This window comes from Pelophylax lessonae (genome assembly GCF_965119305.1).
Source record: "Pelophylax lessonae genome assembly, chromosome: 11".
In the NCBI taxonomy this organism is placed as follows: domain Eukaryota; kingdom Metazoa; phylum Chordata; class Amphibia; order Anura; family Ranidae; genus Pelophylax; species Pelophylax lessonae.
This window is the reverse complement of record NC_138778.1, coordinates 116,239,799-116,266,922: the sequence shown is the minus strand read 5'-3', so window position 1 is coordinate 116,266,922 and position 27,124 is coordinate 116,239,799. Positions and strand designations below refer to the sequence as shown.

Here is a 27,124-nt window from a genome sequence, read left to right as displayed (position 1 = left end):
TTTATTTTATCTGGTTTTTGTCTCAAAATAGGAAGCATGATGCATACTATAATCATTCTATTCATTCAACTATAAATAACACAAATACAGTATATATATATATTTTTTTAGAATAGCAAATATGCATTGTTTAATGTGAAGGTAGATTATGGAGATCCACAACTATTAAGACGATGTGTGAGTTAATGCACATGTTCTGTACGTTTTCCATTAAACGGCCAAAAAGCCTCAATTATACAACTATCTAAGAGTATATGAGTACTTAGGACAGGGGTGTTAACTCCACTTCCATCGCGGGCCGCATCAGCATTATGGTTTCCCTCAAAGGGCCGGTTATATCTGTAAGATTAGATGTCCAGAGCACCCCACGCCCCCTTACTCCCTTACATCACAATGCACCCCCTTACCAGAGGGTGGATCTGGGAAGAAGTGAAGGGTCTGGAGGAGAACCAGAGAAGGGCTGGAGTCCGCTTCCAGAGTTTGCTGAATGCTGAGACCAGGGAGGCAGAGACAAGGTGGTGTTGCGGCTGCACAGAGAGGTGCAGGATCTGTAGGAGGAGTTCTGCCATCCTCTCTAAAGGGGACTGCTGAGGAGGAGGGGGGGGGGGCAAAGACGAGCCTTTCTGCAGCTGCACAGAGTACTGCAGGATCTGGCAAAGGAGTTCTGTCCTCTCTGCTGCCGACTACAGAGAAAAGGTGGGGGCAGAGACAAGGAGGCTGCCACAGCTGCATGAGAGGTGCGAGGGCCACATGAAATGGCCTGGGGGGCTGCATTCGGCCCGCGGGCCTTGTGTTTGACACCTTTGGCTTAGGAGGTAAAGTTAAGTTTTGATGTTGGAGTAATTGTTTTCACCCATACAGTTGAGCATTTGCCCATGGAAATTATTTCGATAAGTACAAAATTCCTTTTTTTAGCCTTTGTCCATTGGGGGACAGAGAAATTTAGAAACAGTTAGGATGTCCAAAAGTAGGACAACTGAGAGGTGGGCAACAGCCACTGAAACATTAAAGAAGAAATTAGGAGCCATCTGCAACTCAAGAATATCTGAAGGACCAACACCAAATCTAAACCAGAGGAGGGGAGTTCCCCATAGAGGATTTACATCATGCTCAAGACCAGGACAGAAGAGATCATCAAAGGGAATGGCTAAACCAAAAGGAACTGAGCTTCCACCAGTAAGAGGCTGTGAAACCAAAAAACCTTCCATTTCGGTTTTAAAATTTTGCTAAATTTAGTGATATATTTTTGCCAAAAGTAATACTGCTACATATCTTTGGTTAAAAAAAACAAAAATCAAAAAAACAATAATTCTATATTAAATTTGGTCTATGTGAAGGTTATAGTCTACAAGCTACGGTGCCAATCACTGAAAATTGATCACACGATGTGAAGTCCTCTCTCATTTTCCTGTGCACTGTGAATGTTTACATGGTGTGTTCAATAAAAACATGACAACATTTCATTCTTTGTGTGTTATTAGTTTAAGCAGACTGTGATTGTCTATTGTTGTGACTTAGATGATGATGATCAGATCACATTTTATGGCCAATTTGTGCAGAAATCCATATCATTCCAAAGGGTTCACATACTTTTTCTTGCAGCTGTATATATACACACATACCATATTACCCAAAGTATTTGGGTAACTGCCTTTACACCCACGAGAACTTTAATGGCATCCCAGTCTTAGTCTGTTGGGTTCAATATTGAGTTGGCCCACCCTTTGCAGCTATAACAGTTTGAACTCTTCTGGGAAGGCTGTACACCAGGTTTAGGAGTGTGTCTATTGAAATGTTTGACCATTCTTCTAGAAGCGCATTTGTTAGGTCAGGAACTGATGTTGGACGAGAAAGCCTGGCTCGCAGTCTGCTCTCTAATTCATCCCAAAGGTGTTCTATCAAGTTGAGATCAGGACTCTGCGCTGGCCAAACAAGTTTCTCCACAGCAAACTCATTCCTCCATGTATTAATGGACCTTGCTTTGTGCACTCGTCCAAACAATTTGGGGGAGGGGGGATTATGGTGTGGGTTTGTTTTTCAAGGGTTGGGCTTGGCCCCTTACTTCCAGTGAAGGGAACTCTTAAGGCGTCAGCATACAAAGACATTTTAGAAAATTTCATGCTCCCAACTTTGTGAGAACAGTTAGGGGATGGCCCCTTCCTGTTCCAACATGACTGAGCACCAGTGCACAAAGCAAGGTCCATAAAGACACGGATGAGCGAGTTTTGGGGTGGAGGAACTTGAATGGCCAGCACAGAGTCCTGACCTCAACCCGATAGAAAACCTTTGGGATGAATTAGAGCGCAGACTGCGAGCCAGGTCTTCTCATCCAACATCAGTGCCTGACCTCACAAATGTGCTTCTGGAAAAATGGTCAAACATTCCCATAGACCAAGGTTCTTCAAACTCTGGCCCTCCAGCTGTTCAGGAACTACAATTCCCATCATGCCTAGTCATGTCTGTGAATGTCAGTTTTACAATGCCTCATGGGAAGTGTAGTTCTGCAACAGCTGGAGGGCCGTAGTTTGAGGATCCCTGCCATAGACACACTCTTAAACCTTGTGGAGAGACTTTCAAGAAGAGTTGAAGCGGTTATAGCTTCAAAGGGTGAGCCAACTCAATACTGAACCCTACGGACAAAGACTGGGATGCCATTAAACTTCATGTAAATGTAACGGCAGGTGTCCCAATACTTTTGGGAATATAGTGTATATTATTAAATATATCATAAAAAAAAAATGAAAACCAATGAATGACACTTTCACTGATTTAGGATGCAGAGACTTAAAGTGGAGCACAGCACTGGACAGGAGCAGGAGCTGTCAAAGTTAACTTTTCCCATTAACAAGGTGATGATTGCTTGCTAGGTGATTCGAGCAATCAATAACCAGATAGTTAACAGGAAAAGTAATCTTTGGTAGCTCCAACCCAACCCTCCTCCCCCACCTCATCTAGTTCTTTGTCAACTCCTGCTGTATGTCAGGCCTTGCTAAGAGAATGACAGGGGGGCCGAGGCTGGGAGGAAAGTCGGCTCCAGTCCAACCCTGCCTGCTGGCGGCGGTCGCCCCACCTCCCCTCTGATGCGGCTCCACACTCGCCCTAATGCGAGCAGGCAGGTTGAAATTTTGAGGGCTGCTACTTGCTAAATGACCCCTGAGACGGATATAAAATCCAAGGTTTCCTACTGTGAAGTCAGTCTGGCTGAAAAAAAGGAGGTGCAGGAGAGGTACACCTCTTCAAGGGAGGTAAGGATAAAGATATTTCTTACAATGTCAGACTGGTCTACATGAGCACTAGAAAAATAAGAGGAAGAGCAAAAACCTATCCACATCCAAAATGTGTCTCTGGGGCCTGACAGAGGAACTCTGCAGGACCTGCCTAACCTTAATTCAGAACACAGTTCTAAGAATAACCGGACCAGCCCTGGTCCAGAGAAGCTTCCGGGGCCATGGAGTTAGGGGCAGCCATACTGCCAAGTATATTCATCTGATTAAGGACAAAACCAAGGAAGGGATCTAGTGGAACTTCCTAAAGAGGTTGAAGATCAGCCACAAAATGATGACCTATCTCCAGGGGATCAGATCCCACTAAGGCCTCGGGACATACTCTATGCCTAACAGCATGATCCCAGTATGTACCACATTCTGACAATCCAAGGAAACACCAAGCTGTGAAAACATCTTCCTTCATACCCCGTTCACATTAACTGCGGCTTAGAAATCGAACAATTTCAAAGCAGCATGGCAGTGAGACTTCGGGTGCGACTTGAAAGATGTCTGTGCTGCTTCAAGCACAGATGTCTATTCAAGTCGCACCCGAAACCTCCAAAAGTGGTGCAGAATTACTTTTTCAAATCGATGCAGCATCACAAAGTCAGCATTGCATCAAATTGAACACATTTCCAGCAACAGGATGCGACTTGACCAGTCAAATCACATAACAAGTTGCTCCATGTGAACGGGGAATCAATGTGGAGACTACTGATTGAGGAGAGGCAGAAGGCAATGCATTGTCTCTCTGTAAAGCAATAAGGTCAACGGTAGTACTGTCAACATCACTCAGCAGAGGGACCAAACCAAACCTTTCAAAAAGGTGAAAGTCCTGCAGCACCTATGTCCATCGAAGTCCAGGTAGGGAAGCCAAATCACAGTGGGATCCCTCAACGAATGGGGTATCTATGGTTCTGGGGAACAAGTCTTAAAGTGATTGTAAATGATCACCTTGTAAAACAACCTACCTATTCCATTTAAAATAGAAATGAAAGGCAAAACATTTTTGTATAAATATAACATAAAAATATATATATAAATGTTTTTTTCTTTCCAATTTTTATAAATGATCACATTCCCTCTGTTCTCAGCTGCATAAGAGCTGTGGAAAGGAGAAGTAACAGCACACTAAGCTCACAAAGGAATGGCTGTGCAGGGGGGCGTCAGAACAAGTCTGATCATTGGAGGAGAGTACACAGAGTTCCCAGCATAGCTAGAGAACTGACCACGGTGTGCTCCCCTACTTAGTGTTGTCAGTTTTTAACAAGAAAGTAGAGGGACTAGCAGGAACACCAGGGATTTCACTCAAAAAAAGCAATACAAAGAGAACAGGATACTTTCTCATACAAGTACATGGTACAGCAGCCACATATCAGGAATATCAAATGTTGGGGTAACAAATGCTTTAGGCACTGGATATGGGGATACCCTAGCACACCAGACACCCTGGGGAAGAAATCACCTCTTTTACCCTCTCAGTAAATTGCAGTCTCTTCAGAGATATAGACTGTTGAGTTTCTGAATCTGAGTCAGTGACAGGGGCCACAAGCCCAGTTTGAGTCGAAGGTTTAGAAGAGTTACAGACAGAATCTGCAGGGAATGGCACCGAGGCATGCTTAGAGTTTCTGCAGGCAGAATGCTCCAGCGGCTGAGGACAAACCGTTTAATAGTCCAGAGTTGACATGGAAGAGGGCTCAACCTCACCCAATGAAGCCTCCAATGAAGATGATCCTATAAAAAAAAGGGTCCCAGATTACAGTCCTTCAGTCCTTTTTAAAACACCAAGTATTTCCCCCCAAAACCACTAGAGTATGGGCTGAGGTGACCCATAATAGTGTCCTCCCCATGTCTTAGTGAAGAAATGTTGCCTCTGCATAGTGGTAATTTAACTGGGCCAAATATGAGGCAAGTCTCTCTTGGTGGACTGAGCAAAGAAACAACAGATCCCATATTCATTCAAGAGAAAGTATGGTTGTCGTTCTTATGTAGAGAGGAGAAGGTGTGTGTGTGAAGGATGTTCAGGAGGGACAAAGTGCGCTTCAGGCTGCCTGCACGTGGCTTGCCATAGCACCTGAGAGGGAGAAAAGCGCAGTGGCAGACATTCTGGAACACCAAAAAGCACCATGGATGCTGATGGAGCCTTTTACCTGGGGGGGATTGGGGGACACCAACAAAGAGGAACAGTGTTGTCTGAAAGTATCACACAGCCAGAGCCTTTATCAGTGCTTGAAGGGACATTATCCTGAGTGCTCCAATGTAAGATTTGGGCCCCAATGAGCTGACCAGCAAAAGAAACAGCGTGTATTATAGACTGCTGAACAGTTATGATGGTGTAACTCTCTTTAGTTAGGATTGCCCCAGTATAGACTTTAGGAGGAGCTGTGGTCTCTATGCCAATTCTTTGCTTTCCACAGGATAATTCTTGCTACTGTTCACCCACTTGCAGTAAATGTCTTGCTATTGTTACCCATTTGCTGTGTCATTACTGTTGTCCATATCTTTTTGACCATTCGGTACTACAAATATATCTGCAATAAATACTTCCCATCCAGCTAGATGTGTCAGAGTGCATGGTGCTATTTGCAGAGTCATCAGCAAAAAAACAGGGGACTCAAGCAGCAGCTACTCCTTCCGGGGTATATGCGACATACAGTATAACTCAGATGCCCACTGTATAACTATATACTTCTAGAAAGTGTATAACACAATAAGTGTTAAGCCAGACTAGTGATGAAAACAGCATAGAGGGTTATGATACATATGAGCAACTGTTGATCAACGATGTGAATATTTCAGCAAGAAAGCAAATGTTAGAAACTACCATATTTCTGAAGTGAGCGCTGAGTGTTCCAGTAGCCTGGTGGTACTCCATCACACAACAGTTGTTTAGGATCTCTCCACTGCTCTCACTGCAACAGAAAGAAATATAGGTCAGTAAAATAAGTCACTAAACATTGTGATTTTCTTTTTTTTTTTTTTTTTTTTTTTTACAGCGCAATATAGTGATAGACCAATGTGCATCTTGCAGTGGCACAACATTGCATCTACACCTGAGGTCAGACATAAACATATGGGGAACAAAAATAAGTAAAACAGGTGAAGGCTGTGATGGGCACAATAAATTAGGCAAAATCAGGCTGCAGAAACAACACTGACTCACTGGCAATATTATGAAGACAACGATAACTGCAATACAGAGTCACAGATGTGATCAGGAGAAGACCAGTGACAGGAATACAGAAGCACAGGTAACAGAGGAGGACTAGTGACAGGAATACTGACGCACAGCTAAGATTGCGGAAGACTATTGATAGGAATACTGAGGCACAGGTGAGATTAGGTAGAGAAGGTGGTAGGAAAACTGAAAAAAAATTAAAAAGGAGGAAGGTATATTATGTTACAACTAAGAGAAGGATGGGATAGGCAATATAAAAAGGGAAAATCAGCCATGGGTGGGAGATACAGTGAATCCGGAAAGTATTCACAGCGCTTCACTTTTTCCACATTACAGCCTCATTCCAAAATGGATTACATTCATTATTTTTCTCAACTTTCTACAAACAATACTGCATAATGACAACGTAAAAGAAGTTTGTTTGAAATCTTTGCAAATGTATTAAAAATAAAAAGCGAAAACAATCACATGTGCATAAGTATTCACAGCATTTGCCATGACACTCTTTTTCTACAACTTGATTGGAGTCCCGCTGTGGTAAAGTCAGTTGATTGGACATGATTTGAAAAGGCACACACCTGTCTATATAAGGTCCCACAGTTAACAGGGCTTTTTAGAGCTAAAACCAAGCCATAAAGTCCAAGGAATTGTCCTTAGACCTCCGAGACAGGATTGTATGGAGGCACAGATCTGGGAAAGGGTACAGAAACATTTCTGCAGGATTGAAGGTCCCAATGATCACAGTGGCCTCCAATACCTGTAAATAGAAGAAGTTTACAACCACCAGGACTCTTGCTAGAGTGGGCCACCCAGCCAAACTAAGGGTTCGGGGAAGAAGGGCATTAGTCAGGGAGATAACCAAGAACCTAATGGTCACTCTGACAGAGCTCCAGCATTTCTCTGAGGAGAGAGGAGAACCTTCCAGAAGAACAACCATCTCTGCAGCACTCCACCAATCAGGCCTGTATGGTAGCGTGGCAAGACGAAAGCCTCTCCTTAGTAAAAGGCACATGACAGCCTGCATAGAGATTTCCAAAAGGCATCCGAAGGACTCTTAGACTATGAGAAACCAAATTCTCGGAACTGATGAAACAAAAGATTGAACTTTTTTGGCCTGAATGGCAAGCGTCATGTTTGGAGGAAACCAGGCATGCGCTCATTACCTAGCCAATACCGTCCCTACAGTGAAGCATGGCGGTGGCATCATCATGCTGTGGGGATGTTTTCCAGTGGCAGTAACTGGGAGACTAGTTAGGATTGAGGGAAAGATGAATGCAGCAATGTACAAAGATATCCTTGATGAAAATCTGCTCCAGAGTGCTCTTGACCTCAGATTGGGGTGAAGGTTCATCTTCTGACAGGACAACGACCCTAAGCACACAGCCAAGATAACAAAGGAGTAGCTACAGGACAACTCTGTGAATGTCCTTGAGTTGCCCAGACTTGAACCCGTTTGAATATCTCTGGAGAGATCTGAAAATGGCTGTGCACCGACATGCCCCATACAACCTGATGGAGCTTGAGAGGTCCTGCAAAGAAGAATGGGAGAAACTGCCCCAAAAATAGGTGTGCCAAGCTTGTAGCATCATACTCAAAAAAACTTGAAGCTGTAATTGGTATCAAAGGTGCTTCAACAAAGTATTGCGAAAAGGCTTTGAATACTTTTGTACATAGGATTTTTTTTGTTTTTTAGTTTTAATAAATTTGCAAAGATTTCAAATAAACTTCTTTCACGTTGTCATTATGGGGGATTGTTTGTAGAATTTTAAAGAAAATAATAAATTTAATCTATTTTGGAATAAAGCTGTAACAAAATGTGGAAAAAGTGAAGCGCTGTGAATACTTTCCAGATTCACTATATATATTACACACACACACATATATATATATATACATACATACATACATACTGTGCGTATAGAATGTGTGTATATATATATATATATATATATATATATATATGAATAACAAATAGGTAAAATAATATTAGAAGACATCACAAATATGGAAACGAAGGCACAGCTGAGCTTGAAACGATACGGGTTACAGAAGGTGACTTACAGGCAGAACAGAAGAGGACGACAAATAGAAACACAGAAACATTTAATGTCGATAGTTACTTGCGTGTGTTTTCATTCTTCAGCAGAGCCTTGGCCTGTACTTCGCTGATAATGGTGGCTTTGACCTGAGGTGGGTTCATATGGACATTCAGTTTACCACCCACTAGAAGCCGGACTGTCGCTGCAAACTTAGTCTGTGTTTTCAGCACTTGTGGTGGCTGCTTCTCAATAATAAAAGTGCTGTAAAAATAAGACATTTGTGGGCTAATAAGACTCATGAAATACAATCAATTAGAAATTGTATAGAACTCTGTTTTAAAGAGGATCCCTAGCTAAGAAAACAAGCTGAGTACGTGTCTCAGATTTTATTGTGTGTGAAAAATAAGTACTGTTTGTGCTTATCAAAGCAACCAATGAGGATACACTGCAATGGGCAAAACGGTAAATTTGTACATATCTTTTAGATAATTCTCAGCCTTTACAGTTTTCTCTCATCAATCTACTAATTTAGTATCAAATATAAACCTACCCTCCGGAACATGTATTTTCATTTTTCACATAAAATGAAATCTGCATTTTTGGTTAGAAAATAGATAATAAATGCGTAAGACATCAAAACTGTGTGCGTCAGCAAAATGGTGAAAACAAAAACTATCAATAGGCAACAGCTCATAATTTTAATGTTAACCATGAATAAGGTACCTAGAATTATTGCTCTCATTCCAACATGCGCTGTGATACCCAATACGTGTTCTAATTTATTTATTTATTTTTTTCACACATTTAAACGCAAAACTTCAGTCACTACAGAAGTTCAGGGGATCTTTATCTCTCCCCTCCTCTGCATGTATTGGGCATTTTATTGTGGATTGCACATGTGCAGTGGGGAGTTGACTGTGAAGAAAGCCAAGAAAGGGGGCACCTACCTTGCGCATTACCAACAAAGTTTTCTTTAAAGTGATTGTAAAGTTTTGGGGTTTTTTTTACTATAAAAATAACAAACATGTTATACTTAACTGCTCTGTTGTAGTGGATTTGCGCAGAGCAACCCAGACCCTCCTCTTCTCGGGTCCCTCTTCTGTGATCCCAGCCCTTCCTCCTGTTCAGTGCCCCAACAGCAAGCAGCTTGCTATGGGGGCACCCCAGCCAAGTCACAGCTCCCTGTGCCCATTCACACACGAGCAGAGACCTGGCCCCCGCCCTCTCTCCTTCCCGATTGGCTAACTGGCTCTGATTGACAGCAGAGGCAGCAAATCAGGAGTGAGAATCTCGAACGGCTGAGGGACTCGTGGACATCACTGGACAGAGAGGGACCTAAGGTAAGTGTTAGGGGGGGCAGAAGGGGGGCTGCTGCATACAGAACACATTAAGATAAAAAACCTTCTGACATTACAACTCCTTTAAGAAAAAAAACATTTTGTGTTATACTCACAAACGCACAGCATGTAAATGCATAGCATAGCAAGTGAGAACAATCGCCTTCAGGTCTGCTGTAGTCAACCAATAGTGTGGGAAGACCAGGCAGGGTCCGTAATGGCCGACGTGTTTCAAGGGAGAACCAAAATAGTGATTAACTATTTTAGCTCTGATGAAGAGGGTTCTCCCTTGAAATTACAGACGTTGCTTGGTCTTCCCATACTATTGGTGGACTACAGCAGACCTGAAGGCGATTGTTCTCACTTGCTATGATATGCATATTGCATATACATGCCGTGCGTTTGTGAGTTCAACACTTCTTGTTTTTATTCCTAAATAAACGTTTTGTTTGCAATGCGCTAGGTTGGTGCGCCATTTTTGGTTGTTGTTTTGCATTTCATGCAGTTGTTTTGCATTGTCCTGAGATGGCAGCAAGACCATGGTCGCTGAAGAAGAATACATCTACTGTACACTCGAGTGTAGCCTTCTGCAGCCACAGGGAGTCCCTGCCAACTTCCCAGAGTAAAGATGGCAGCGCTGGGGACCCCAACACCAGGGAAGAAATGGCCTGGGTGAGGACAGCGCTGGATCCCTGGGCTGGTAAGTGTCTGTTTATTAAAAGCCAGCAGCTGCAGTATTTATAGCGGCTGACTTTGATTTTTTTTTTTTTAACATTGGTCGAGGACAGGTCCTCTTTATGCAGATCCTATTGTCCCCCCTGCTCACCACTCTAGCTGTGACTCGTGTAACAGCGATCGGCTCCACAGCCACCCAGATCACTTTAACATAAACCCATGTTCACACCTGAGCATTTTTGCTCATGTGACAACTATCAGAAATCCAATTAATTTCAATCCAGTCTGTTCACATCTCTAAGGTCAGTCGCCGAAGCACAAAAAAAGCTTTTTTGGAGCGGTCGTGGGTTTCTGGCCCCATAGACTTTAATGGAAGTGCTTGTAAATAGGCAACACAAGCAGTTTCATGTATTTTTGCTACTAAACAACTGTTCCCCTCTGATGTCTTCCTACTTTTCCTCCTACCCAGGAGCCCTTAAATACAGTATCTCACAAAAGTGAGTACATCCCTCACATTTTTGTAAATATTTTATTATATATTTTCATGTGACAACACTGAAGAAATTACACTTTGCTACTATGTAAAGTAGTGAGTGTACAGATTGTATAACAGTGTAAATTTTCTGTCCCCTCAAAATAATACACACAGCCATTAATATCTAAACCGCTTGCAACAAAAATGTGTACACCCCTAAGTGGAAATGTCCAAATTGGGCCCAAAGTGTCAATATTTTGTGTGGCCACCAATATTTTTCCAGCACTGCCTTAACCCTCCTTGGCAATTAGTTCACCAGAGCTTCACAGGAGTCCTCTTCCACTCCTCCATGACTACATCATGAAGCTGGTGGATGTTAGAGACCTTGCGCGCCTCCACCTTCCGTTTGAGAATGCCCCACAGATGCACAGTAGGGTTTAGCTCTGGAGACATGCTTGGTCAGTCCATCATCTTTACCTTCAGCTTCTTTACCAAGGCAATGGTCGCTTTGGGGGTGTGTTTGGGGTTGTTATGTTGGAATACTGCCCTGCAGTCCAGTCTCCCAAGGGAGGGGATCATACTCTGCTTCAGTGTGTTACAGTACATGTTGGTATTCAAGGTTCCCTCAATGAACTGTAGTGCCCCAGATCATGACACGCCCACCACCATGCTTGACTGTTGGCAAGACACACTTGTCTTTGTACTCCTCACCTCGTTGCCGCCACACACGCTTGACACCATCTGAACCAAATAACTTTATCTTGGTCTCATCAGGCCACAGGATATGGTTCCAGTATTGTCCTTAGTCTGCTCGTCTTCAGCAAACTGTTTGCAGGCTTTCTTGTGCATTATCTTTAGAAGAGGCTTCCTTCTTGGACAACGGCCATGTAGACCAATTTGATGCAGTGTGTGGCCTATAATCTGAGCACTGACAGGCTCTCCCCCCACCCCTTCAACCTCTGCAGCAATGCTGCCAGAACTCATAAGTCTATTTCCCAAAGACAACCTCTGGATACGATGCCGAGCACATGCACTCAACCTCTTTGGTCGACCATGGCGAGGCCTGTTCTGAGTGAAATATATCCTGTTAAACTGCTGTATGGTCTTGGTCATAGTGCTGCAGCTCAGTTTCAGGGTCTTAGCAATCTTCTTATAGCCTAGGTAGGCCATCTTTATGTAGAGCAACAATTCATTTTTACAGATCCTCAGAGAGTTATTTGCCATGAGGTACCATGTTGAACTTCCAGTGACCAGTATGAGAGTGAGAGCGATAACACCAAATTTAGCACACCTGCTCCCCATTCATACCCCAGACCTTGTAACACTAACGAGTCACATGACACCGGGGAGGAAAAATGGCTAAATTGGGCCCAGTTTAGACATTTTCACTTAAAGGTGTACTCACTTTTGTTGCCAGTGGTTTTGACATTAACCACTTCTGGATCGAAAGGTTTTCCCCCTTAAAGACCAGGCCATTTTTTTGCGATTCGGCACTGAGTTACTTTATCTAAATATTGTGCGGTCGTGCGATGCTGTACCCAAAAAAAATTGATGTCCTTTTTCCCCACAAATAGAGCTTTCTTTTGGTGGTATTTGATCACCTCTGTGATCTTAATTTTTTGCGCTATAAATAAAAAAAGAGGGACAATTCTGATAAAAAAACAATATTTTGCACTTTCTGCTTTAGAACATTCCCAATAAAAATAAATTAAAAAATCTTTTTTTTCATAATTTTAGGCCAATTTGTATTCTGCTACATATTTTCTGTAAAAAAAATATCCCAATAAGAGTATATGCATTGGTGTGCGCAAAAGTTATTGCGTCTACAAACTAGGGGAAAGATTTATGTAATTTTTATTTATTTTACTAGTAATGGCGACGATCAGCGATTTTTAGCAGGAATGCGACATTGTGGCAGACAGATCTGACACCTGACATTTTTGACACTTTTGGGGGGACCAATGTCATTACTACAGTAATCAGTGCTGAAAATATGCACTGTTACTGTACTAACGACACTGGCAGGGAAGGGGTTAACACCAGGGGCGATCAAAGGGTTAAATGTGTCCCTAGGGGGTACTTTCCAATTGTGTGGGGGATGGACTTATGGAATGAACACAGGGACCTGTGTTCCTAAATAGGAGGAACACCGGAGTCCTGTGTTCATTGCTGACAGAACAGTGGTCTGCCGTGTTTTCAACGGCAGACCACCGGTCTGTCTCTACGGGGAGTAATCGTGGATGCCCAGCGGCAATCACGGCCACCAGACCCACAGATCAGCTTCCCCTGTGGTGAATTGGGGTGGTCCCGCAAAGCAACGTGCAGTTACTCTGTTTCGCGGGGCAGAGCCGACCTGCCGCAGTATATGTACAACTGGCAGTTGGCAAGTGGTTAATGGCTGTGTGTTGAGTTATTTTGAGGGGACAGCAAATTTACACTGTTATACAAGCTGTACACTCACTAATTTACATTGTAGCAAAGTGTCATTTCTTCAGTGTTGTCACTGAACTCACATTTATACATACATGTCCATATTGGACAGGAGCCAATTAACCTACCAACATGTCTTTGGAGTAAAATAACCGTATCCTGACCGCGCACTGTACAAATACTGGGACGCTGTGGGTCAACTGTGCAGAGTCACGTATATATCGAGTTACAGACTCAGGGTGTACTAGACACGCCCAAAAAAATGTAATCATTGTATACAGGGCATGCCTAATATTTTCAGTCCTTCTGCCCTGCTGCCAGGATCCCCCCTGTTCCAGTACATGGCAATTCAGCTCTGATTAATCACAGCTGCATTGCCGAGTACACAGAAAAGCAGGAGCTGTCAAAAAAAAAAAAAAGCAATCAGGCAATGTTTATCAGCAACATTGCTCAGCCATAAATACAGAAAGCTACAATGAAACATTGTTTCATTTTGTAACTTTCTGTTTTTTCATCTATAGATCAAACGGGTGAACCTTGATAGGCAGATGAAGTTAGCTAAAGTGGATGTAAACCCCATTCATGAAATCTGATATATATCTCTAGTGTTTACTTATCCCTCTCCAAAGCCCTAAGTTCTGTGTCTTTCTGCTGCTCCCTTCCTCTGTTATCAGCATGATAACTTCTGAGAAGTTCCCTGAAACAGGAGATAAAAAGAAGCTTGAAATTTGTGTGGGGGAGGGTGCTTAGAGACAGATAAGCAGAGAGCTTGTCTATTCGCAGCACAGCTCTGCAAGTTTCTTCGATCCTCTGCCTATGTGAGGGGTGGGAGAAACACAGCAGAAAAAATTCCCAAAAGGCTAAACCTAGCCAACCAGGTAACAAAGAGCTCAACCAGAAACAACTGGAGCTCACCTGAAAAATACACCCTCAAGAGGACTAGTCCTCTCAACAGCAGCCTGTAAAACCTTGCGGCCAAAGGCAGCATCCGCAGATGCCAACACTTCCACTTTGTAAAATTTTGGGATAGTGTACACAGACGACCAAGTAGCCGCCTTGCAAACCTGCACCACTGATGCCCGATGATGGAAGGCCCTAGAGGCACCAAGCGCCCTTGTAGAATGCACCTTAACAGGGAAAGGAGGATCCTGACCCTTAATGGAATAGGCCTGCACCACCGTCTGCCTGATTCATCTAGAAATGGTCGCAGCAAACTCAGCCAGCCCTTTACAAGGTCCATCCGTGAGGACAAATAGCGAGTCTGATTTCTCAAACGACTCAGTCGCCGCCAGGTACACCGATTGCCCGAACCAAATCCAAAGAGTGTAAGGCAATCTCTTTAGGGTGTTTAGGTTTAGGACACAAGGAAGGCAACACGTCCTCATTTAAATTGAAACTAGAAACGACCTTAGGAAGAAACGACGGACAGAAACGAAGCACCACTTTGTCTCTGTGAACCCACCAAATAAGGTGAACTCTTGACAGCCTGCAAGTAGAAGTAATAACCACCAAGAAGGTTACCTTCTGTGTCAAAGTATAGTGGAAAGTAAGCAGAGGATGCTCACGAATATGTTCTAAAGACAGTTTCTGAAGAACCGATAGCACCAAATTGAGGTCCCCCGGAGGCAACGGAAACCTCACTGGGGGAGCCAAGTGGCGAACCCCCTGAACAAAGGTGCGAACCAAGGAATGCATAGAAAAGGAAATCACCAAGACAAAAACCTGGCCCTTGATGGTTCCCAAGGCCAAGGCCCTGAAAAAGAACGGGGGGAGGAGACTCCCTTGAGACTCACACCTGCAATGGTCGCCTTCCAGACTCGATGATAAATCTTCCTAGAAGTAGATTTTCTAGCTTTTAACAGCGTGGGAATCACCAATTCCGACACTGTTCTATTCTTTAGCACCTGGCTTTCACTAGCCAAGCCATTAAAGCCAGCCACTGTAAAGCAGGATGGAAGGTCGGCCCTTGAGCCAGAAGATCTTCTCTGAGAGGGAGTCTCCAAGGGACGTCAGCATCCAGCCGTACCAGATATGAGTACCAAGACCGGCGAGGCCAGTCTAGGGTCACTAGGATGACCGGAAACCCTTCTGCCCTGATTCTTAGCAGAAGTCTCGGCAGAAGTTTTAGAGGAGGAAATGCGTATATCAGACGGTACTGGCCCCAAGGGGCCACCAGAGCCTTTGCTACAAACCTTTGTACCTTCCTGTTGAGATGAGAGGCCAAAAGGTTCCCATCGGGAGTTCCCCACCAGAGACACAGTTGATGAAACACCTCCAGGCGAAGAGACCATTCTTCCTGTTCCAATGCCTGCCGACTGAGGTAGTCCGCCTGCCAATTTTCCACCCCTGGAATATGCACAGCAGAGAGGCCTGGAAAAAACGGTTTTGCCCACCTTAGAATGCCGGCTACTTCCCGAGCCGCTAGGACACTTTTTGTGCCCCCTTGGTAATTGACGTATGCCACAGCCGTGGCATTGTCCGATTGAATCCTTACCGCCGGGGGGGGGGGGGGGGCATCTGCAGACGATCCGTCCAAAGGGCCAGGCAAAGGCTGATCGCCCGAATTTCCAAGATATTGATCGGCAGTCTGGACTCATCCAGAGTCAAAACCCCCTGGGCACAATCCGTGCCCAAGACCCCTCCCCACCCATACAGGCTGGCGTCCGGAGGGGGTTCGATCCCTTGTCCTGAGATCCTGAAGAATGAAAAGGCCGCTTGTGAGCCGAGAAGAAAGGCCCTCGACGAAACTCCTTGGTCCTGGTAGCCTGCGGTAGAAGAGTAATTTTTCCTCCCTGTAATACCCTTAATGATCTCATCCATGGAAGCTTCGAACAGGCAATCTCCTACATAAGGGAAAATCTGACAGGACCTTCTTGGAAGCCTGGTCCGCAGACCAGTACTTGAGCCAAATCATGCCCCCAAGGATCACCGCTGTTACAGATACCCTGCAAGACTTTAGGAGCCGCATCCAGAGAGGCATCGCAGATGAACTGAAACCCCTGGACCAACTGGTCCCCCAGCTCTGCGAGGTTAGGGGGAATCTGTTCCCCTTTAAAATCCTGGCACAAAAGCTTTGCCCATTCCGTTAAGGTCTGGGAAACCAAAGTTATGGTAAACACTGGTCTAAGGATGGAACCGGTCATGGTAAAAAAATGTCAGGCCAGAGATTCAGCTCTCTTGTCAAAAAGGGTCTTTAAAAGATGGAGAGTCACCCACCGGAGGAGGGTGGCTTTATTTAACCTGGAAACCTGAGAATCCACTCAGGTGGAACTGTCAGCTTTTTCAACAGGGACTCTTCAAAAGGATACTGTATCTCCTAGCGAAACGCTTTGGCAACCCGACAGTGCGTTTAGGGAAACCTTGCTGACTCACAACAATTTAGGGGGGAAAGGGGAATACCTTTGTCGCCTTTTAGGATCTGCGGGTACTGAAATGTACTGGCTGCCTCCACCAGTTTTAAAGTTTCCCTTACTGATACATTTAGTGCATCCCCTAGCACCGTTTTCGTGCGCGGCCATAGTGGAAGAGGAATCATCCTCTTCATCAGAGCACTCAGGGTGCATGGACGCAGACCCAGTAGGGATAATTGTGTCCGCGGAGGCCAGTTTAACCTCAGAATCTGAGGAGACAGAGGATGCAGATGAGGGCGAGGGGCTCTTTTTTGCCCGTCCTGTTTTGCAGGACCATATCTACCTTGGACATTAACTCTAGGATCGCTGTTATAGCAGACAGAGCAGTCTCGGACCCGGAGGGCCCCGCAACCTCTGAGAGGGGTCAGGTGGTGAAACATGCTTTAGGGACTCCATAGTTAACCCGGGAACCACACTAGCAAAAATAGAAAAAGCACGGCTAAACGACCCCCAGCTGCTGTACAAGCAGCACCACAAGTTCCAGAGCACCAAGTTGCTGCTATAGCAGAAAGAGGGAGAGCCGTTTGTACCCACAGGGACTCACCACCACCGTCTCAGGTACAGAGCAGAGTGCCAAGCTACATGCCGTGCAGTGATCAGAGAGAAGAAGAGAATCCGGGAAGTAACACTAGAGGCCCAACGCCAAATCACCGCTCCATAGGCTCTAAAAACATGGCCCCGCTTTAGATCAATGGGGAAACTAAAAGAAAATGGCTACCAAACTACACAAACATGGCCGCCGTCATTTACACCAGCCATCCACATCAAAATGGCGGCTCCACACGGTGATCAAGCGGCTCCTGGGACCCCTAGAAATGGATGGACAGTAAGGAGGGGCCCTTGCAGGAGCCTCCACTAGGACCATTCCCCCCCAAAAAGGCATGTTTATCAGCCAGGGGTGCGCCCCCCCCATCACCTGCTCAATACCCCCAAACAGACATTACACATATGGCCACTCCTAGAGGGGGGGGGGGCTAGATGTGGGTAAATGTGAGTGGTCCCGGGGGGGACCACGATAAAAGAGGGGAGATGCTATGCGGGTAGGAGGGGAACCTGGTGGTTGGACCATCCCATGGAGGGGCCCACGACCATCCCAAAAGGCCACCAGGGGAAGGTGGGACACTACTTACCACACCATGGAAACTGGGTGAGCACCACTCCAGGCAGACCGCCCCACCATCGGAATGGGGGTGTTGTGGGCCAGAGGCATGCTGCGACTCAGGTCGTGACCAGGTCTATGCATCCTCGTGGGACGTTTAACTCGCCGACCAGCTCCCGTCCAGTGGGGCTATGTCGCGGCCAACCTAGCGCGAAGTCGAGGTCGGGTCGCGCTCACTGGCCAGACTGCGAGACCATAAGGATCTAGGCTATCCAGTTCAATGCTCAGTCCGGCAGTTGATTGTTGTTCTTACAGAAACAGAAAAAAATAAAAGAAGGAAAAAATTCCTTTCAAAAAGGAAAACATGCCAGGACCAGGGATCCCAGCAAGGAACTAGGTCCTTACTCCTGACTAGGCAGAAAAAACAGTGCCTATAGCAGGAAGTGGGAGTATATCCCCTGGGACTGCCCCATAGGCGTGGTAACGTTTTTTTTCCTGGTAGTGTCCTACTACTGTAGGGGGCAGCATAACCAAATGGTCAAGAAGATTCTGGAGCTGTGTCCATAAACGAACGAAAGAGAAATATTGTTGTTTTTTTTTTTTCAAAATGGTTGGTGTTATTTTGTTTTTTAGCGCAAACAATAAAAAAACCCAGTGTTGATCAAATACCACAAAAGAAAGTTCTATTCGTGGGGAAAAAAATCATATAGATTTATTTTCCGTACAGTGTTGCATGACCGTGCAATTGTCCGTTAAAATAACGAAGTGCTAAAAAGCAAAAAAATGGTTAGGCGATGTGACTATTTACATAACATCTTTCAGATCATCCATCTGCAGACTGATAACAATATAGCTTTCACTGCTATATATTTTAAACCAGGTTCTAGATTATATCAGTTTTTTTCTCATGATTATAAAGATGAGCAATAATATGAATGTAAATGGTATTTATCAAATGCGTATGATCTTGTTTTGTGGTTTCTAGAGGCCTGATTTGATGGTGCATGATTTAGCGTTCTTAAATGATTTTCCAATTTATTTAATGTTATGTAAATAATAAAGATATATTTTTTATACTGAATGTAGCCCTCCTTTAGTTTTTGTTACAAATAAATAGCATCTATGATATGCACATAAAGAGGGTGAAAAGCTTTGGTTTAAAAATAATAACTCCGGTGTAATAAACATTCTTCAGCTATTCAGTATTAGGCTCCATGTACACGGGACGCTGGAAACGGCCGTTTAGGAGCAGTTGGGCGTTTTTTTCAAAAGCCCCTGAACCCATCTACATTTTATCTTATCTGTCCATGTACACCAGGTCGTTTACAGTCATTTGCAGGCAGTTGCGTTCAGGGACTGTTTTTAGAACGCAATTATTTGCGTTCGAACGTGTGTTTCCCGGCGTTTCAAACGCACAAACGCGTCTGAACGCGATGACCCGCGTTTAGCGTTCGCGTTTTTCCATTTTAAAGAGGAAGAATTTTTTTGACCTCTAGGAACGATTCTAAACGCAAACGCCACTAAACGCCCGCTAAACGCGGGTACAAATGCGACTGAAGGGACGTTTCAAACGTCCTAAAAATTCCAGCATTCAAAGGGACTTTTAACAACGTCCCGTGTACATGGAGCCTAAGTGCCGTTTCACATTTGTGCGATCACAGAGATTGCATGTAATTCGGAGCGCACTGCTCCTAAAATGACATGCGATGTCTGTGCGTTATTCAGCCATACAGTTTGTATGGCTGAATTTGCACCGCAATCACACTAAAACACGCACAGGACCCTTTTTTTGGTCCATGGCAGAATCGGATCGCATGGTGGTTCACACTAGTGCGATCCGATTCTGTGCGAACTTTCAGATCGCACTGCGATATGTGATCTGATCTGGGGGTGTCGTTAACCTTTAATTGACACCCCCAACATATCGCATATGGCAGTGTGAACTGCCAGGGGTGGGGATGCGATGCTGGAACACGCTGTATATTCGCAACGTTCCCCCATCGCACAAATGTGAACCGGCACTTACTGGGTATATACAAAGTTTAGGTTAAGGCCTCGTTCACACGGCCGGAAAAAAAAAACATTTACAAATGTTTTTTTATTTACAGATCTGAATGCAGTTGCATTGTTTTCAAAGAAAACATTCACACAGGTGCATAAACATGCACTCTGTTCAGATCTCTAACAAATTCTAAAAATCTGCATCTGAGGACATGTGTATATATACATACATATACCAATGAATAAAAGAACAGGACAATTTTTACACGTTAACCACTTGCCGACCGCTCACATGGAGGGTACTGCGGCAAAGTGGCTCGTTACCGTCCAGCGAAGTAGACCTACGGCGCTGGACTCCTCCCCTTCTCGGCAGCGCATGCACGCTGCCGGAGGCTCGCTCCCACTGTATTCAGACACAGCGGGAGTTGGGCCAGGGGAGGAGAGGCGGTGATCACCGCCGTTCTTCCCTGATCGTCGGGGATCGAGTAAGGAAATCCGCCCACTTCTGTAAACAAAGCGGGCGGAACTCTTATGTGACAGGCAGGGTCAGATTGGAGGATTCAGCATAGCTGAAGTGTCACACAATCCCCTCCCCCCACACACGTCAGTAAGCACCAGGCATACATTTAACCCCTTGATCACCAATAAAGTTAACCCCCTTCCCTGCCAGTGTCATTATTACAGTAACAGTGCATATTTATAGCACTGATTATAGTAATGTCACTGGTCCCCCCAAAAGTGTCAAAAATGTCAGTCAGGGGTCCGATCTGTCCGCTGCAATGTCGCAGTCCCGCAAAAAAAAAAAATCGCAGATCGCCGCCATTACTAGTTAAAAAAAACAACAATAAAAATGACATAAATCTTTCCCGAAGTTAGTAGCTGCGATAACTTTTGCGCAAACCAATCAAAATACGCTTATTGCGATTTTTTTTACCAAAAATATGTAGCAGAAAACAAATTGGCCTAAAATGTTAAAACATTTAGATTTTTACATTTTATTTGGGGGAATTTCATATAAAAAAAATGTGAAAAATATTGTTATTTTTTCAAAATTGTCGCTCTTTTTTTGTTTATAGCGCAAAAAATAAAAATCGCACAAGTGATCAAATATGACCAAAAGAAAGCTCTGTTTGTGGGGAGAAAAGGACATAATTTGGGTACAGTGTCGCACAACCGCGCAATTGTCCGTTAAAGTAACGCAGTGCCGAATCGCAAAATATGGCCTGGTCAGGAACGGGGTAAAATCTTCCAGTCTTAAAGCGGTTAAAAATACGCTCATTGAGAATTTTTTTTGTCAAAGACATGTAGCTAAATACATTTTGGCCAAAATATATGACAAAAATTGAATATATTGGATATTTTTTAACTGTCAAAAGTAGAAAATGTCAATTTTTTCGCATAATTTTTGCTCTTTTTTTAATAATATCGCAAAAAATGAAAAGCGCACAGGTGATCAAATACCCCCAAAAGAAAGCTCTGTTTGTGGGAACAAAAAGGACGTAAAACTGAATTTTTGTAAAATCTTACTTGTAAAATTCCTTTCTCTGAGTCCTCCGACAGTCGCCGCCTCTCCATATTCGTCACAATGGGGTAATTGACCTTTGCTCCGTAGGAGTAGCTAGGCAACAGAATGTGTCAATATTAAAGCTTTTAGCATATCCCACCCCCAGGGGGTGGTCCCCTCAGTCAATACCCTCCTGCTTCCTGTATACATACCTCAGTTTCAGTAGAATAGCAGTAGAGTACATAAACAAACCCCAAAAGAGGGGCGGGGGCGGCGACTGTCGGAGGACTCAGAGAAAGGAATTTTACAGGTAAGATTTTACAAAAATTCCGTTTTCTCTTACGTTCTCCGACAGTCGCCGCCTCTCCATATTCATCACAATGGGGACGTCCCAAATCAGTGCATACATGAGGGGTGGGAAACGCAGCTGCGCCTAAGGCAACGCCGGACCCACATCAGAGAAAGGAACCTTACCAAAGGAAGGAAACCAGCTCGGCAGCATGAAAAAAACTTTGCTCAACAGGAGCAACAACCCAGGAAAAACAAATAACCCAGGGATAAAAACATCCCAAACAGCCAAGGGCCCAAAAACAAGGAACCCTAAGGTACTGCCGCACTAAGAACCTTGCGGCCAAAGGAAGTATCTGCCAATGCCTGAACATCCACTTTGTAGAACTTTGAGAAAGTGTGAACGGACGTCCAAGTCGCCGCCTTACACACCTGGGCCACCGAGGCCCGATGATGACAGGCCCAAGACGCACTCAGCGATCTGGTAGAGTGCGCCTTCACAGGCATAGGGGGAACTTTTCCCTTCAAAGCATATGCCTGCTCAATAGTCTGTCTGATCCATTTGGCGATGGTAGAAGCCGACGCCGCCATGCCCTTCCGAGGCCCCTCTGGAAGGACAAATAGAGAATCCGTCTTGCGAAAGGATTTTGTCGATGACAGGTAAACCCTGATCGCCCGAACAACATCCAAGGAGTGTAAATCCACCTCCTTAGGATGTTTGGGCTTCGCGCAAAGCGAAGGCAAGACAATGTCCTCATTGAGGTGAAATTCCGAGATCCTCTTCGGAAGAAAAGAAGGGTTAGGTCGCAAGACCACCTTATCCAAGTGAATCACCAAATACGGAGACCTGCAGGACAAGGCCGCCAGCTCCGACACTCTGCAAGCCGAAGTGATCACCACCAAAAAAGCGACCTTCTTAGACAACATGGGCAACAAGATCTCCCTGATCTTTTCAAAAGGAGCATGTTGCAACACGGACAGAACGAGGTTCAAGTCCCATGGAGGCAAAGGCTCCCTCCTAGGAGGGACCAGGTGTCGCATTCCTTCAACAAAGGTGCTAACCAAGGAGTTAGACGCCACAGGACGTTGAAAAAGAACGGCCAGCGCAGAAATCTGACCCTTAATCGCGGCCAACGCCAAACGCTGGTCCACACCCGTTTGAAGGAAAGACAACACTCTAGACACCGAGTATGAGCGAGGGGAAAACCCCCTGGACTCACACCAGGCAAAATAGGCCTTCCAAGTACGGTAGTAAACCTTCCCCGAGGAGGTCTTTCTAGCGTTGATCAAAGTGTGAATGACCTCAGGGGAGAGACCCCTATCCCTCAGGACCTCGGTTTCAACAGCCAGGCCGTCAAAGCCAGCGACTGTAAAGCAGGATGGAATACCGGTCCTTGAGGCAGAAGATCTTCTCGAAGAGGCAGACGCCATGGAGCGTCGACCGCCAGATTCATGAGGTCTGCGTACCAAGACCGGCGAGGCCAGTCTGGCGCCACCAGAATCACCGTGAGCTGTTCCGAGGACAACCTGCGAAGGAACCTGGATAGCAGCTGAATCGGTGGGAATGCATACATCAGGCGATATTGATGCCACGGAGCCACCAATGCGTCCGACGCGTCTGCCCGAGGATCGCGCGTCCTTGCCACGAACCTTCCCACCTTGTTGTTCAGGCGAGACGTGAACAGGTCCACATCCGGAAGACCCCACTTCGCGCACAACATCCGGAAGACATCCGGGTGGAGTGACCATTCCCCCTGGTCCAGGGTCTGGCGACTCTGCCAGTTCTCCACCCCCGGAATGTGAACTGCCGATATCGCCGGGACGTGCATCTCGGCCCAAGATAGAATGTCGGCCACCTCCCGAGCCGCTCGGGCACTCCTGGTGCCCCCTTGGTGGTTGATGTAGGCCACCGCTGTGGCAATGTCCGTCTGCACCCGAACCGGACGGCCCTGAAGCCTGTCCGTCCAACGTCGAAGGCAGAGATTTATCGTCCGCAATTCCAGAATGTTGATCGGAAGGGAGGATTCCCCCTCCGACCAAGTACCCTGGGCGGACAGAACGCCCAGAACACCACCCCAGCCCGACAGGCTGGCATCCGTGGTGATCACCGTCCACGAAAGAGGGCGAAAAGACTTGCCCCCCGACACCGCCGGGGATTGTAGCCACCACAGAAGATCCCTTCTGGTGCGAGGACTCAACGAGATCTGAAGATCCAGAGATTGAGGTCGCCCGTCCCACCTGGACAGGATCTCCGCTTGGAGACCCCTCGTGTGAAACTGTGCAAAGGGAATCGCCTCGAAGGCCGAGACCATCAATCCCAGACACCGCATGCTCGTCCGGAGGGACGAGCACGGAACGTCCCTGAGGGACCTGACTTCTTCCTGAAGTGTCCTGAGCTTGTCTTCCGGCAGGAAGACCTTCGCCTGAACAGAGTCCAGAATCATTCCCAGGTAGGGAAGACAAACCAACGGACACAGCGTCGATTTTGGAAAGTTTATCGTCCAACCAAACTCCTGCAGAGTTTGCATCGTGACGGACAGGTCTTTCACCAGACCCTGACTGGTCGCAGACCAAACCAGAATGTCGTCCAGATACCCCAGGACCGAGATGCCCTGGGCCCTCAATAAGGCCAGAACCGGTGCAAGCACCTTGGTGAACACCCGCGGAGCCGAAGCGAGACCAAAAGGAAGCGCCACGAATTGGTAATGATGCTCCGCAATGGCGAATCGAAGGTACCTCTGGTGACCCTCGAAAATGGGGATGTGAAGGTACGCATCCTTCAAATCGATGGAGGCCATGAATTCTCCCGGAACTAGAGCAGCCACCACCGAGCGCAGGGATTCCATGCGGAACTTGCGAACCCGCACAAAGCGGTTCAGAGCTTTTAAGTCCAGAATCGGACGTACTTTGCCCTCCTTTCTGGGCACAGTGAACAGATTGGAGTAAAACCCCCGAAATCAGTCCCGATGAGGCACCGGAACCACCACTCGCTGAGCCCGCAGGTCCCGCACCGCCAGGTGCAGATCCCGCAAACGCTCCGGAGACAGTTGAAGATTTGAGGGAAAAAATCTGCTCGCCGGCCAAGAGAGAAACTCGATCTTGTAACCGGACCGAACGATCTCCTGAACCCACCTATCCCGAACGCGGGCCAGCCAGGGTTGAAGAAAACCGAGCAAACGTCCCCCCACCCCAGAACTGGGTGAGGGCGCCCCTTCAGGCCGCACTGTTATGGGCAGCGGATCCGGACTGGCCGGACTTTAGCTTACCTGTCCATGGCTTCTTTTGGGAGCCTTGGCCTTTGAAGGGTTTGCCCTTATAGTGCGACCGAAAGGCATGAAAGGACCCCTGAGCGGGCCTAAACGAAGCATGCTTCTTACCTTGAGCAACCTTAGCCTTGTGGGACTGGGGCAAGAGCGTGCTCTTACCCCCAGTGATCCCCTTTATCAGCGTATCCAAGGAGTCGCCAAAAAGGCGAGATACCGTATAAGGTAGATTAGCCAGAGTTTTGCGAGAAGATTGGTCCACAGACCAACATTTCAGCCAAATCACACGTGCAGCCAAAGGGACTAAATCTAAGTCCGCATCACACAAATACATGACACCCTGATGAATTTGATCTACCATAGCCAACGTTGTCGGCGGGGCAGAATCAGCCACCAGGACGCGCCTGAGCACCTGCGTCCAATCCACGACAGCCTGAGCTGCCATAAGGGAAGCAAAAATAGCTTTTAGCATGGAACCGGTAACCGAGTAAGTATGGCGGGCAAGAGACTCCAGTCTCCTGTCCGTGGGATCCCGGAACACCGGGGTATCCTCCGCCGGAATCGCAGTAGATTTATTCAAAACCGCCACCGCGTGATCCACCGGAGGCGGCACACACCAACGTTCATCAGTGGCGGGTGTGAAGGGATAACGCAGCTTGAACATATATTTATATTGCGCCATTGTTCACTAACAGCGCGCTGAAAATCTTCAGTGCAAGGAAAAACCTGCGATGATTTGCGTCTCCGCTGCGTCCCATAAGAGGCCAGGACGGCAGGAGGACATGGTTCATCCTGCAAATGCAGTGTTTGTTTGATAGAAGCAACCAATTCATCCATGATTGCAAGCTCTTCAGACGAGCCAGGGGGAGAATCATCAACCCCTTCAACCTCTGCCTCCCCTTCCGACCCTACAAGGTCCAGGGATGAACGGGACCCCGATAAGGGGACCCCAGCCATAGCAGCCCCATCACCATCGCCCTCTGAATCAGAGGAAATTGAAACTCTGGGCCGTTTTGTGGATTGAGCAGCCACAAGCATCTGCACCTGAGCAGCTAGGTTAGCCACAATGGTAGCCAAATCGCCCCCTTCGGGGGAAGCAGCAGACCCTTGGCCCCCCACTAAAGTGGGAGGAAATTTGCTTTCCTGAGAATCCATGCCCCAAAAGTTTGCAGGAAAAAAGGGGTACTGTCCCTTTAAGAGCGCGGCAGCGCAGCCCACCGCACACACACAGCACACACCGACCCCCACAGGGAGAAGTACAACAAACTTAGGCAATGAATACAGGAATAAGGAAGATAAACCTGGAGAGATCCCTCAGGCTGCTGCATCGATCGCTGGTCTCAGGGCAAAGGAAGTGATGTAATACAGACCGCTCCTATAAAGCCTATGGAAGGCTCCACAAACATGGCCGCCGGTGGGGGACTGCAAAGGCAGAGCATGCAGCGATGACATGTGGTCTGAGCGATCGCCGCCAAAATGGCGGCGCTTGGCGCCAAAAGCGCCTCTCTCCTCACACAGGAATGGCCAGCATAAGCTAATAATAAAAAAATGGCGGACCGCAGCAGCGGCCGCCGCAAGTATGCATAACATGCGTCACACCATGCCCCACAGCATACAGCCTGTCACACAGAGAAAATACACCACTTGCAACACAGCACAGTGTAGGATGGCCCCCCTCCTTGCAGCCCACAGAAGCAGCAAAACAGACAGGGAGCCCAATAGTGTGTACAGAATGCAGGGTTACACAGTCCCAGACTGACACCCACTAAACAGACAGGTCCCCACACAGAGTACACTTACCTTCTGAATGGCGTGGGGAGCCCGCACAAGCGATCAAGCCGCTGCACAGAGGACAGGGAGAGTCGCAGCCAGGACGCAGCAGAACTGCGGTGCGAAACCGCATGGCGTCCAGTGAGGTAGCCACCTCACCGCAGCATCCCTGCAGCGAACAGGGATGGGTCGTTCACACATGCCAGGAAAAAACCTGACTGAACGCTCAATGGCAGGCTGGGAAGCCACTGGCCCACAACCTGCGACCAGGGGGGCCAGCCCGAGACCCAGCCCGCACGATCCTCTTCATCAGAAGAACTAACTAATGCTGAAAAAATAAACAGCTAAGTAAAGATAGAGAAAAACACTCAAATAAAATCAAAAAGAAG

At 46.4% G+C, this 27,124-nt stretch overlaps 1 protein-coding gene across 2 annotated transcripts in view; it reads right to left on the bottom strand.

Annotated features, from left to right (window-relative positions):
- Positions 1-27,124, bottom strand: part of LOC309566332 (signal transducer and activator of transcription 5B) — a 517,032-nt gene that overhangs the window by 65,905 nt on the left and 424,003 nt on the right. For both annotated transcript variants that reach the window (XM_082271444.1, XM_082271445.1), the window contains 2 exons: positions 8,565-8,744; positions 6,091-6,178 (listed from right to left, as the gene is read on the bottom strand). In XM_082271444.1, the coding sequence (XP_082127570.1) occupies positions 6,091-6,178; positions 8,565-8,744 (268 nt within the window). The remainder of the gene's footprint in view (positions 1-6,090; positions 6,179-8,564; positions 8,745-27,124) is intronic.